Source organism: Rana temporaria, chromosome 6, assembly GCF_905171775.1.
Source record: "Rana temporaria chromosome 6, aRanTem1.1, whole genome shotgun sequence".
NCBI classification, from domain to species: domain Eukaryota; kingdom Metazoa; phylum Chordata; class Amphibia; order Anura; family Ranidae; genus Rana; species Rana temporaria.
In genome coordinates this window covers 220030195-220044056 of record NC_053494.1, presented here as the reverse complement: position 1 = coordinate 220044056, position 13862 = coordinate 220030195, and the positions used below count along the sequence as shown (strand labels likewise).

At 51.9% G+C, this 13862-nt stretch overlaps 1 protein-coding gene across 3 annotated transcripts in view; it reads right to left on the bottom strand.

The window, feature by feature from the left end:
- Positions 1-13862, bottom strand: part of SEMA5B (semaphorin 5B) — a 415290-nt gene that overhangs the window by 180822 nt on the left and 220606 nt on the right. For all 3 annotated transcript variants that reach the window (XM_040358292.1, XM_040358294.1, XM_040358293.1), the window contains exon 5: positions 7523-7568. In XM_040358292.1, the coding sequence (XP_040214226.1) occupies positions 7523-7568 (46 nt within the window). The remainder of the gene's footprint in view (positions 1-7522; positions 7569-13862) is intronic.

Genomic DNA, 13862 nt, shown 5'->3' with positions numbered 1-13862 from the left:
TCACCTGGATGACGGGCCTGGGAGGACGCGGCGCCGTACACGTGTCGTCTCTCTGGACCTGTTCCAGCCTGTCGCGGCGGCTTCATCAGAGAGGCGAGGAGCACGGACCAGTCAGCGTGAGGAACTGTCCTGTTATCTGCCCGGTGGCTGCTCATTGTTCCTGAGCGACGCACCCATAATCCCGGCCGCAGATCGTTAGACGGGTTCAGGTCAAACCTCAATCGCATGCAAATCTCCTCCGAAGAACTGCGCCGCGCTCCGCCGGGCCCAACGGAGGAGAAGACGCCGCCAGTTTCCTGCAGAACGAAATGTTGCGGAGGCAGAATTCTGGGTCTGTCGTTCAACTGCTCTATATCACAGGTGTCAAACACAAGGCCCGCGGGCCGAATCCGGCCCTCCAGGCCATTTCATGTGGCCCTCACACCTCTCCTGCAGCTCCAGCCCCCCCCTCTGGTCCTCCTCCAGACCCTGTACTTTCTGCTTTCAAGCAATGCATCCAGCTTCTTCCCAGCAGCAGCATAAGGAAAGGGGGTTCACTGTGATGTAAGGGAGAGTGGGGGGCCCAACTTCTGATGGTGGGGGGGGGGGCTCCTGACATCTAATCTTACAGATACAATTGGCCCTTTTGAGGGGCAATCATAATGCTGATGCCGCCCCCCGATGACATTGAGTTTGACACCCCTGAGTCTAGATGCTCTACAAACGTTCTAAACAAGGGGCCAGTTAACCGTCCTTCAGGATTTAGGGGGGCCGGACTGTGACCAATGGGATTAGAAAATGCCCTGGCGTCAGTGGGAGGAATAGTGTCCCATCATTGGTGTCAGTGGGAGGAATAGTGTCCCATCATTGGTGTCAGTGGAAGGAATAGTGTCCCATCATTGGTGTCAGTGGGAGTAATAGTGCCCCATCATTGGTGTCAGTGGAAGGAATAGTGTCCCATCATTGGTGTCAGTGGGAGGAATAGTGTCCCATCATTGACGTCAGTGGGAGGAATAGTGTCCCATCATTGGTGTCAGTGGCAGGAATAGTGTCCCATCATTGGTGTCAGTGGGAGGAATAGTGTCCCATCATTGGTATCAGTGGGAGGAATAGTGTCCCATCATTGGTGTCAGTGGGAGGAATAGTGTCCCATCATTGGTGTCAGTGGGAGGAATAGTGTCCCATCATTGGTGTCAGTGGGAGGAATAGTGTCCCATCATTGGTGTCAGTGGGAGGAATAGTGTCCCATCATTGGTGTCAGTGGGAGGAATAGTGTCCCATCATTGGTGTCAGTGGGAGGAATAGTGTCCCATCATTGGTGTCAGTGGGAGGAATAGTGTCCCATCGTAGGTGTCAGTGGGAGGAATAGTGTCCCGTCATTGGTGTAAGTGGGAGGAATAGTGTCCCATCATTGGTATCAGTGGGAGGAATAGTGTCCCATCATTGGTGTCAGTGGGAGGAATAGTGTCCCATCATTGGTATCAGTGGGAGGAATAGTGTCCCATCATTGGTGTCAGTGGGAGAAATAGTGTCCCATCATTGGTATCAGTGGGAGGAATAGTGTCCCGTCATTGGTGCCAGTGGGAAGAATAGTGTCCCATCATTGGTGTCAGTGGGAGGAATAGTGTCCCATCATTGGTGTCAGTGGGAGGAATAGTGCCCCATCATTGGTGTCAGTGGGAGGAATAGTGCCCCATCATTGGTGTCAGTGGGAGGAATAGTGCCCCATCATTGGTGTCAGTGGGAGGAATAGTGCCCCATCATTGGTGTCAGTGGGAGGAATAGTGTCCCATCATTGGTGTCAGTGGAGGGAATAGTGTCCCATCATTGGTATCAGTGGGAGGAATAGTGTCCTATCATTGGTGTTGGTGAGATAAATAGTTCAGGGTGGGGGTGCATGGGAGATAAGGGGGTGTGGGGGGCGGTGGGGGTGTGTGGGGGAGGGGGATGGTGGGGGGATGCGTGAGGGAGGGGGGGTGCGTTGGGTTGGGGGCGCGTGTGGGGGAGGGGGTGATGGCAAGTATCCATATGAAAATAGCAAATGTAACAAAGTCACAATAAAGTTCTACATTGTAGCAATGGTACAAAATATGCGAATTCCCTCCAGTGCCCCATTCCGCATACGTTTAGCGCGGTGATGGACAGACGGAAGGACAATGCGGAACGCGTTGGACGGACCCGGGACATACAAATCCCTCTATACATATTCATGGCGGCACCCCGGAGGACAAAGATCTGAAGATCGGTTTCTGGGAGAGGATTTGCTGCATTCCGGGCCGGTTTGCCGCCGGTTCCCACCATCCGGCGCGATGTTTACACACAGAAGATCTGGAGGCGGATTTATTTCTGGAGGTCAGGCCGGCTCTTCAGATGCAAAGCACAATCCGCTCGACCCCCCCCCCCCCCCCCCCCAGGCCTCCATCGCTCTTTATATCTCCAGCTATTCCCGATCGAATTGTTTCGCCAGCCAAGGATAAAGCATCACGTGCCGCGCGTTGAACTGGAACTCCGACCCGTTCCACCGGGCGAACCGAAGAGTCAACGCAGCACCGGCGCGGTAGGCCGCCGGGGGGCCCGTGACGCACTCTTTCTCTCTCTGTGTTATTTCAATGCTCATTTCCCTCCGACGCGTTCGCTCGGGGGGGGGGGGGAATTATTTCAGAGGGCCAAGCGAGCAAAAAAAAATAAAAAAGTGCCGGAAGAGAATTTATGGCGCTCGTTTCCATCTTCCCAGCACACCGAAGGCCCAAAACGTATTAATCAGGAAGGGCCGCAAGCTTCTGCTAATCTTCCCGGGCCAATTAGCGCCGATCCGATTATGAGAAGCGCCCTCGGCGGCCGCCGCCGCCGCGTTGGTGGGGGGGAATTATCTGAATTCTGACACAACATAAAAAAATACCTGAAAAATTTGGAAAAACGGCAAAGATTAGGAGAGGCGAGCGCGACAATCCGGTGTGCCGCCAGAATTTACTGAAGGCGACTGGAGCGCTTTTCCAAATTGGGGGAAAAAATAAAAAAAGATGGCGGCAAGAAAACGGACAGGTTGGCGTTTGGGAGATTTCCCAATCTAAAGCCGGCCACACACGATACAATAAGACAATAAATACATGGAGACCAAAGTGCAACGAGATCGGTCTGGAGTCACATGACCCCGATCCAAGGCCACCATTGGAGATCAAAGAGACCTTCAAAGACGACCTGATAGGGCCACCCCTTCCACCTCATTTGCAGCCAATTAGGGGAGCACAGGAGGTGACCCTCAATACACCTAGAACGCTGTTTGGCCAATCAAGGAGGAGGAGGACAGAAGGTAACCCCAATACATTTAGAGACCAATTTCAGCCAATCAAGGAGAAGACAGGACCCTGTTCAGCCAATCAGCAGAACAGAAGGTGACCCCAATTACACCCAAAACCTTGTTCAGCCAATAAGTGGGAGGAAAAGCGGTGACCCCAATACACCCAGGACCCTGTTCAGCCAATCACGGGGAGGAGAGGAGGTGACCCCAATACACCCAGAACCCCCTTCAGCCAATCAGTGGAAGAACTTGAGGGGACCCCAATACACCCAGGACCCTGTTCAGCCAATCACGGGGAGGAGAGGAGGTGACCCCAATATACCCAGAACCATGTTCAGCCAATAAGTGGGAGGAAAAGCGGTGACCCCAATACACCCAGGACCCTGTTCAGCCAATAATGGGGAGGAGAGGAGGTGACCCCAATACACCCAGAACCCCCTTCAGCCAATCAGTGGAAGAACTTGAGGGGACCCCAATACACCCAGAACCCTGTTCAGCCAATGAAAGGCCAAGTGTTTCCCCAATACACCCAGAACCCCCTTCAGCCAATCAGTGGAAGAACTTGAGGGGACCCCAATACACCCAGAACCCTGTTCAGCCAATGAAAGGCCAAGTGTTTCCCCAATACACCTAGAACCCCCTTCAGCTAATCAGTGAAAGAACTAGAGGGGACCTCAATACACCCAGGACCCTGTTTAGCCAATCACGGAGAGGAGGTGACCCCAATACACCCAGAACCCCCTTCAGTCAATCAGTGGAAGAACTTGAGGGGACCTCAATACACCCAGAACCCTGTTCAGCCAATGAAAGGCCAGGTGTTGCCCAATACACCCAGAACCTTGTTCAGCCAATTATGGGGAGGCCACGAGGTGACCTTCAATATACCCAGGAGCCTGTTCAGCCAATCAAGAGGAGAACAGAAGGTAACCCCACTACACTCAGAACCTTGTTCAGCCAATCAGTTGGAGGAAAAGAAGTGACCCCAGTACATTTGGAGACCTTTTCTGCCAATCAAAGACAGAAGGTAACCCCACTGCACCCAGAACCCTGTTCAGCCAATCAAGATGGAAGGACAGAAGGTGACCCCAATACCTTTTCAGCCAATCAAGGAGAAGACAGGAGCAAACCTTAGTACACCCAAGACCCTGTTCAGCCAATAAGTGGGAGGGGACAAATGGTGACCCCGATACACCCAAGACCCTGTTCAGCCAATCAGCAGAACAGGAAGTGACCTCCAATACACCCAAAACCTTGTTCAGCCAATCACGGGGAGGAGAGGAGGTGACCCCAATACACCCAGAACCCCCTTCAGCCAATCAGTGGAAGAACTTGAGGGGACCTCAATACACCCAGAACCCTGTTCAGCCAATCAGTGGAAGAACTAGAGGGGACCTCAATACACCCAGAACCCTGTTCAGCCAATCAGTGGAAGAACTTGAGGGGACCTCAATACACCCAGAACCCTGTTCAGCCAATCAGTGGAAGAACTAGAGGGGACCTCAATACACCCAGAACCCTGTTCAGCCAATCAGTGGAAGAACTAGAGGGGACCTCAATACACCCAGAACCCTGTTCAGCAAATAAAGGGGAGGCCAGGTGGTGACTCCAATACCCTTAGAATCCTGTTCAGCCAATTGGGGGGGGGCAGGTGGTGACCCTAAATACCCCCCGAAGCCTGTCCAGCCAATCAAGAGGAAAACAGAAGGTAACTTCAATACACCGAGAACCTTGTTCAGCCAATCAGTGGGGAGGACAAGAGGTGGCCTTAATACACCCAGGACTCCAGTCAGCCAATCATTGGAAGGACAGGAGGTGACATTAAAAAAAAACAGAACCCTGTTCAGCCAATTAGGAGAACAGGAGGTGACCCCAAATCATTCAGAGAACTTTTCAGTCAATCAAGGAGAGAACAGGAGGTGACCCCAATACACTGATAGGCAGAATGCTGGATAGATGAATGGATGTGAAGAGAGGGAGGGATGGATGGATGAAAAAGGAATGGATAGGCAGAACGCTGGATAGATGAATGGATGGAAGGAGAGGGATGGACGGATGAAGGAATGGATGAATGGATAGGCAGAATGCTGGATAGATGAATTGATGTGAGGAGAGGGATGGATGGATGAAGGATGGATGGATGAATGGATGTGAGGAGAAGGATGGATGGATGAATGGATGTGAGGAGAAGGATGGAAGGAGAGGGATGGATGGATGGATGGAAGGAGAGGGATGAATGGATGGAAGGAGAGGGATGGATGAAGGATGGATGGATGGAAGGAGAGGGATGAATGGATGGAAGGAGAGGGATGGATGGATGAAGGATGGATGGATGGAAGGAGAGGGATGGATGGATGAAGGATGGATGGATGGAAGGAGAGGGATGGATGGATGAATGGATGGAAGGAGAGGGATGGATGGATGGATGAATGGATGGAAGGAGAGGAATGGATGGATGGATGGAAGGAAGGAGAGGGATGGATGGAAGGAAGGAGATGAATGGATGGAAGGAGAGGGATGGACGGATGAATGCTGGATAGATTTTAGAATTGATGTGAGGAGAGGGATGGATGGATGGATGAATGGATGTGAGGAGAAGAATGGATGGATGGAAGGAAAAGGATGAATGGATGGAAGGAGAGGGATGGATGGATGGAAGGAGAGGGATGGATGGATGAAGGATGAATGGATGGAAGGAGAGGGATGGATGGATGAAGGATGAATGGATGGAAGGAGAGGGATGGAAGGAAAAGGATGAATGGATGGCAGGAGAGGGATGGATGGATGAAGGATGGATGGATGGAAGGAGAGGGATGGATGGAAGGAGAGGGATGGATGGAAGGAGAGGGATGGATGGATGAATGGATGGAAGGAGAGGGATGGATGGATGGAAGGAGAAGGATGGATGGAAGGAGAGGGATGGATGGAAGGAGAGGGATGGATGGAAGGAGAGGGATGGATGGAAGGAGAGGGATGGATGGAAGGAGAGGGATGGATGGAAGGAGAGGGATGGATGGATGGAAGGAGAAGGATGGATGGAAGGAGAGGGATGGATGAATGGATGGAAGGAGAGGGAGGGATGAATGGATGGAAGGAGAGGGAGGGATGGAAGGAGAGGGATGGATGGAAGGAGAGGGATGGATGGAAGGAGAGGGATGGATGGATGAATGGATGGAAGGAGAGGGATGGATGGATGGAAGGAGAGGGATGGATGGATGAAGGATGAATGGATGGAAGGAGAGGGATGGATGGATGAAGGATGAATGGATGGAAGGAGAGGGATGGAAGGAAAAGGATGAATGGATGGCAGGAGAGGGATGGATGGATGAAGGATGGATGGATGGAAGGAGAGGGATGGATGGAAGGAGAGGGATGGATGGAAGGAGAGGGATGGATGGATGAATGGATGGAAGGAGAGGGATGGATGGATGGAAGGAGAAGGATGGATGGAAGGAGAGGGATGGATGGAAGGAGAGGGATGGATGGAAGGAGAGGGATGGATGGAAGGAGAGGGATGGATGGAAGGAGAGGGATGGATGGAAGGAGAGGGATGGATGGATGGAAGGAGAAGGATGGATGGAAGGAGAGGGATGGATGAATGGATGGAAGGAGAGGGAGGGATGAATGGATGGAAGGAGAGGGAGGGATGGAAGGAGAGGGATGGATGGAAGGAGAGGGATGGATGGAAGGAGAGGGATGGATGGATGAATGGATGGAAGGAGAGGGATGGATGGATGGAAGGAGAAGGATGGATGGAAGGAGAGGGATGGATGAATGGATGGAAGGAGAGGGAGGGATGAATGGATGGAAGGAGAGGGAGGGATGGAAGGAGAGGGATGGATGAATGGATGGAAGGAGAGGGAGGGATGGAAGGAGAGGGATGGATGAATGGATGGAAGGAGAGGGAGGGATGGAAGGAGAGGGATGGATGGAAGGAGAGGGATGGATGGATGGAAGGAGAGGGATGGATGGAAGGAAGGAGAGGGATGGATGGAAGGAGAGGGATGGATGGATGGATGGATGGAGAGGGATGGAGAGGGATGGATGGATGGAAGGAGAGGGAAGGATACGCAGCGATGGGACAGACAATCACACGGGCAAAGCTCATGCAGAACCCGTCTTATCTCCGGCATGAACACACAAAATATTTGCAAGTCCCTTTATTTTCAGAAACGCGTTTCCTGCGGCTGAAGACAAAGTCTGTGGGGCGGAGCGGCCGGGGGGGGGGGAGCGAGGAGGACGACTTACCTGTATGAGGGAGACATTGAAGAGACTGAGTCTGAAGAGGTAGTTCCTGCAACAGAGAAAACAGACAGTGAGTGTGAGAGAGACAAGAAATAATCCAAACACAACCTGACGTCACATAGAGGAGTATTATGGGAACATTATGGGGAGTATTATGGGAACATTATGGGGAGTATTATGGGAACATTATGGGAACATTATGGGAACATTATGGGAACATTATGGGAACATTATGGGAACATTATGGGAGCATTATGGGAGCATTATGGGAGCATTATGGGAGCATTATGGGAGCATTATGGGAACATTATGGGAGCATTATGGGAACATTATGGGAGTATTATGGGAACATTATGGGAACATTATGGGAACATTATGGGAGCATTATGGGAGCATTAAGGGGGTATTATGGGGGGTATTATGGTGGTATTATGGTGGTATTATGGGGAGTATTATGGGAGTATTATGGGAGTATTATGGGAGTTTTATGGGAGTATTGTGGGAGTATTGTGGGAGTATTGTGGGAGTATTGTGGGAGTATTATGGGAGTATTATGGGAGTATTATGGGAGTATTGTGGGAGTATTGTGGGAGTATTATGGGGAGTATTATGGGAGTATTGTGGGAGTATTGTGGGAGTATTATGGGAGTATTGTGGGAGTATTATGGGGAGTATTATGGGAGTATTGTGGGAGTATTGTGGGAGTATATTGGGAGTATTATGGGAGTATTATGGGAGTATTATGGGAGTATATTGGGAGTATATTGGGAGTATATTGGGAGTATTATGGGAGTATTATGGGAGTATTATGGGGAGTATTATGGGAGTATTATGGGAGTATATTGGGAGTATATTGGAAGTATTATGGGAGTATATTGGGAGTATATTGGAAGTATTATGGGAGTATTATGGGAGCATTATGGGAGTATTATAGGAGTATTATAGGAGCATTATGGGGAGTATTATGGGAGTATTATAGGAGTATTATGGGAGTATTATGGGAGTATTATGGGAGCATTATGAGAGTATTATGGGAATATTATGGGAGTGTTATGGGAGTATTATGGGAGCATTATGGGGAGTATTATGGGAGTATTATGGGAGTATTATAGGAGTATTATGGGAGCGTTATGGGAGCATGATGGGAGTATTATGGAAGTATTATGGAAGTATTATGGGAACATTATGAGAGTATTATGGGAATATTATGGGAGTGTTATGGGATGGCTCAGAGATTTGCTGCTCCTGGAACCAGATGTTCTTTCAGCCAGTCTGTCAGAGTTCAGCTGATTCACTGCCGGAATGTGAGAGATAACATCATGCCGAGTCAGAGATTCTGCTGCTAAACCCTCCGGCATTAAGAAAGGAGCCAGTCACTGCGCCCCCAACGGGCTTCATATAATGTAATATCCGGCATTTGGTACTCAAAATGGATTTATATGCTTTGTGTCTATTGAGGAATATAATTAAATTAAGTCTTTTGTCCCCGGAGTGGCCCTGGAATGGGGATTGGTCCCTGGAGTGGCCTTGGAATGGGGATTGGTCCCTGGAGTGGCCTTGGAATGGGGATTGGTCCCTGGAGTGGCCTTGGAATAAGGATTGGCCCCTGGAATGGGGATTGGTCCTCGGAGTGGCCTTGGAATGGGGATTGGTCCCTGGAGTGGCCTTGGAATGGGGATCGGTCCCCAGAGTGGCCTTGGAATGGGAATTGGTCCCCAAAGTGAACATGGAAGGGGAATTGGTCCTCGGAGTGGCCTTGCAATGGGGATTGGTCCCTGGAGTGGCATTGGAATGGGGATTGGTCCCCGAAGTGAACATGGAAGGGGAATTGGTCCCTGGAGTGGCATTGGAATGGGGATTGGTCCCCGAAGTGAACATGGAAGGGGAATTGGTCCTCAGAGTGGCCTTGATATAGGGGTTGGTCCCCAGAGTGGCCTTGGAATGGGGATTGGTCCCCAGAGTGGCCTTGGAATGGGAATTGGTCCCTGGAGTGACCCTGGAATGGGGAGTGGTCCCCGGGGTGGCCTTGGAATGGGGATTGGTCCCCAGAGTGGCCTTGGAATGGGAATTGGTCCCCGGAGTGGCCCTGGAATGGGGATTGGTCCTCGGAGTGGCCCTGGAATGGGGATTGGTCCCCGGAGTGGCCCTGGAATGGGGATTGGTCCTCAGAGTGGCCTTGGAATGGGAATTGGTCCCCGGAGTGACCCTGGAATGGGGATTGGTCCCCGGAGTGGCCCTGGAATGGGCATTGGTCCCCGGAGTGACCCTGGAATGGGGATTGGTCCCCGGAGTGGCCCTGGAATGGGGATTGGTCCCCAGAGTGGCCCTGGAATGGGGAGTGGTCCCCGGAGTGGCCCTGGAATGGGGAGTGGTCCCCGGAGTGGCCCTGGAATGGGGAGTGGTCCCCGGAGTGGCCCTGGAATGGGGAGTGGTCCCCGGAGTGGCCCTGGAATGGGGATTGGTCCCTGGAGTGGCCATGGAATGGGGATTGGTCCCCGGAGTGGCCCTGGAATGGAGAAGATTTGTTCCCGGAGTGGCCCTGGAATGGAGAAGATTTGTCCCCGGAGTGGCCCTGGAATGGAGAAGATTTGTTCCCGGAGTGGCCCTGGAATGGGGATTGGTCCCCGGAGTGGCCTTGGAATGGGGATTGGTCCCTGGAGTGGCCCTGGAATGGGGATTGGTCCCTGGAGTGGCCTTGGAATGGGGATTGGTTCCCGGAGTGGACCTGGAATGGGGATTGGTCCCCAGAGTGGCCTTGGAATGGGGATTGGTCCCCAGAGTGGCCTTGGAATGGGAATTGGTCCCCAGAGTGGCCTTGGAATGGGAATTGGTCCCCGGAGTGACCCTGGAATGGGGATTGGTCCCCGGAGTGGCCCTGGAATGGGGATTGGTCCCCGGAGTGGCCCTGGAATGGGGATTGGTCCCCGGAGTGACCCTGGAATGGGGATTGGTCCCCGGAGTGGCCCTGGAATGGGGATTGGTCCCCAGAGTGGCCCTGGAATGGGGAGTGGTCCCCGGAGTGGCCCTGGAATGGGGAGTGGTCCCCGGAGTGGCCCTGGAATGGGGATTGGTCCCTGGAGTGGCCATGGAATGGGGATTGGTCCCCGGAGTGGCCCTGGAATGGAGAAGATTTGTTCCCGGAGTGGCCCTGGAATGGAGAAGATTTGTCCCCGGAGTGGCCCTGGAATGGAGAAGATTTGTTCCCGGAGTGGCCCTGGAATGGGGATTGGTCCCCGGAGTGGCCTTGGAATGGGGATTGGTCCCTGGAGTGGCCCTGGAATGGGGATTGGTCCCTGGAGTGGCCCTGGAATGGGGATTGGTCCCTGGAGTGGCCTTGGAATGGGGATTGGTTCCCGGAGTGGACCTGGAATGGGGATTGGTCCCTGGAGTGACCCTGGAATGGGGATTGGTCCCCGGAGTGGCCCTGGAATGGGGAGTGGTCCCCGGAGTGACCCTGGAATGAAGAGTGGCCCCTGGTGTCGGAGCCGTGTGGCGGGATCCCGCAGAAAGTGTTAATGAGATCTTGAAGTAAAAAGAATTGTAATTTTTCTCTGGAACCCTCAGAGCTCAGACCAGACTCCATATTTTATCCTGAGCCAGGAACAGCTGTGTGTGAGCTGTAAGTACACATTAACACCACGCCGCGCATTCTAACTCCGCGCCGCCGATCAAGTGTTCCACATCTGTCAGCTTCTCCCAAACAGAAAAGTAATAATGGACCGAAAACAACCCGAGAAAACCGCAGCAAAAACCAACCGCCAACTCGCCGAGCCGGAGAGAGATCAGCACAGCGTGGAGGCGACCCATCTGCTAATTTATTATTAAATCCGACCTCCGGCCCTGCCCATCAGTCTAGCACAGGTGTACCGGCTCCTCCCCTTCAGTCTTGCACAGTTGTACCGACTCCTCCCCTTCAGTCTTGTACAGTTGTACCGGCTCCTCCCCTTCAGTCTTGTACAGTTGTACCGGCTCCTCCCCTTCAGTCTTGCACAGTTGTATCGGCTCCTCCCCTTCAGTCTTGCACAGTTGTACCGGCTCCTCCCCTTCAGTCTTGCACAGTTGTACCGGCTCCTCCCCTTCAGTCTTGCACAGTTGTACCGGCTCCTCCCCTTCAGTCTTGCACAATTGTATCGGCTCCTCCCCTTCAGTCTTGCAACATGGGGGCCACTATCCCCAGTGAATTGAGGGGCTATTTTCCCCTGGGGGCCACTGACACCAGTGAAGTTGGGGCCTTTTCCCCCCCTCGGGCGCCACAATCCCACTGACACCAATGAACTGAGAGGTTATTCTGTTCTGGGGGCCACTGTCTCACTGACACCAGCAAATTGGGGAGCCATTCCCCTTGGGGGCCACTATTGTGCAAACACCAATGAAATGAGGGGTTATTCTCTTCTAGGGGCCACACTGAGGGTTTATTTCCCATTGGAGGCCACTACCCCACTGACACCAATGAATTGAGGGGCTATTCCCCTCCCCCAGAGGCCACTGTCCCACTGACACCAATAAACTGGGGACCATTATCCTACTGAAACCACACCAATGAACTGAGGAGCTCTCCCCGCTGGGGGGGATTATCCTGTTAACACAAATGAATTGAGGGGCACTTCCCCCCCTGGGGACCATTATCCCACTGACACCAATGAATTGAGGGGCCATTAGCCCCTTGGGACGACTTTCCCACTGATACTTTAGGGGCTCTCCCACCTGGGGGGCCACTATACCAATTACACCAATGAATTGAGGGGCTCTTCCCCCTGGGGGGGCATTATCCCATGGACATCAATGATTTAAGGGGCTATTTCCCCCTGAGGGGCACTTTCCCACTGATACCAATGAATTGAGGGGCTCTTCCCCCTAGGGGGGGCATTATCCCATGGACATCAATGATTTAAGGGGCTATTTCCCCCTGGGGGCCACTTTCCCACTGATACCAATGAATTGAGGGGCTCTTCCCCCTGGGGGGTCATTATCCCATGGACATCAATGATTTAAGGGGCTATTTCCCCCTGGGGGCCACTTTCCCACTGATACCAATGAATTGAGGGGCTATTCCATCCTAAGGGCCACTATCCCAATTACACCAATGCTATTGGGGCCATTCTCCCCTGGGGCCCACAATCTCAAATCCCCTTCACAATATATAGTTTCGGTCCTGCAGGTGATGTTTGCCGTTTACAAAAAATAAAGCTTTTAAAAAACAGTAACAAATTTGTATCCTTTTTTAAATCCTTTTTAGATCCACATTTTTACATTTCGATACTTTTATTGTAAAGAAGAAACATTTTGGAGTTGTGGAAGGTTCTGGAAGGATGTGCAGGGGCCCCCGGCCCCTCGGGTCCCGAATACCGGGAATACGGGAAATCGAGGACGCGCCTACAGATACGAGACCGACCGCGCCAAACTACGACGACGACGTGGCCGCCGTCTGCGACATCTGTAAACCAAGAACGGGGGGGCCAAACGTACAGTTCCCTCCCGACCTCCGCCAGCCTCATCGGAAAGGAGGCGCGGTGTCATGGAGATGAGGCCGTTTTTTCGCCGCGCGGCAGATCATTCGTAAAGACGCGGCGTTTAGCGGGATGTATAATAAAGCCGGAACAAGCCCCTCGGGATGATGAATATTTTACGGAGCAATTTGGAGTGCTGTGATCTCCGGCGTCGCGGTCTCGGCGGGAGGCGCTGCCTTTAATCAGATGTCTTTACATGACTGGCTGTGAACTCGCCGGGATGGCGGGACCGCCAAGAGCGAAAAAAAACGAAGATGAACCCAACGGTGAATCATCATCAGGCTCATCTGCCGGTGGCAAGAGAGCGCGAGGCGGAGGGAAGAAACGTTCGCAATCCGATCGCCCAGAGATACTTTGTCTGGCCTTCACACCCGAGCGTCGGGTTTTTGAGTGTTTTTTTTTCCGGGTGTTTCTTTTAGCGTTTATTTGTGCGTTTTTAAAGCGTTTTTGCTCTTTGGCGTTTTTTTATTAGCCAATAGAGAAAATATAATCTGTTTCATCATCTTTTTCTCGGTTTTACAACTTTTTCATCTGTTTTTTTTGTTCATTATTTGTTTTTACTTTTTTTTTAAAGGGCTAAAGGTTATAGTTGGGGGTTAATTTATTTACTTTGTTAGGTTAGAGGTTAGGATTGGGGTTAGGGGTCAATTTTGGCAGTTAGGATTGGGGTTATGTGTCAATATAATGGGTTAGGATCAGGGTTAGGGGGTTTATAATTGGGGTTAGTGGTTAATATTAGGATTAAGGGTCAATATTACGGTTAGGGGTTAATATTGGTGTTAAGGGTTAGGATAAGGGGTTAATATTAGCGTTGAGTCAATATTAGGATTAGAGGG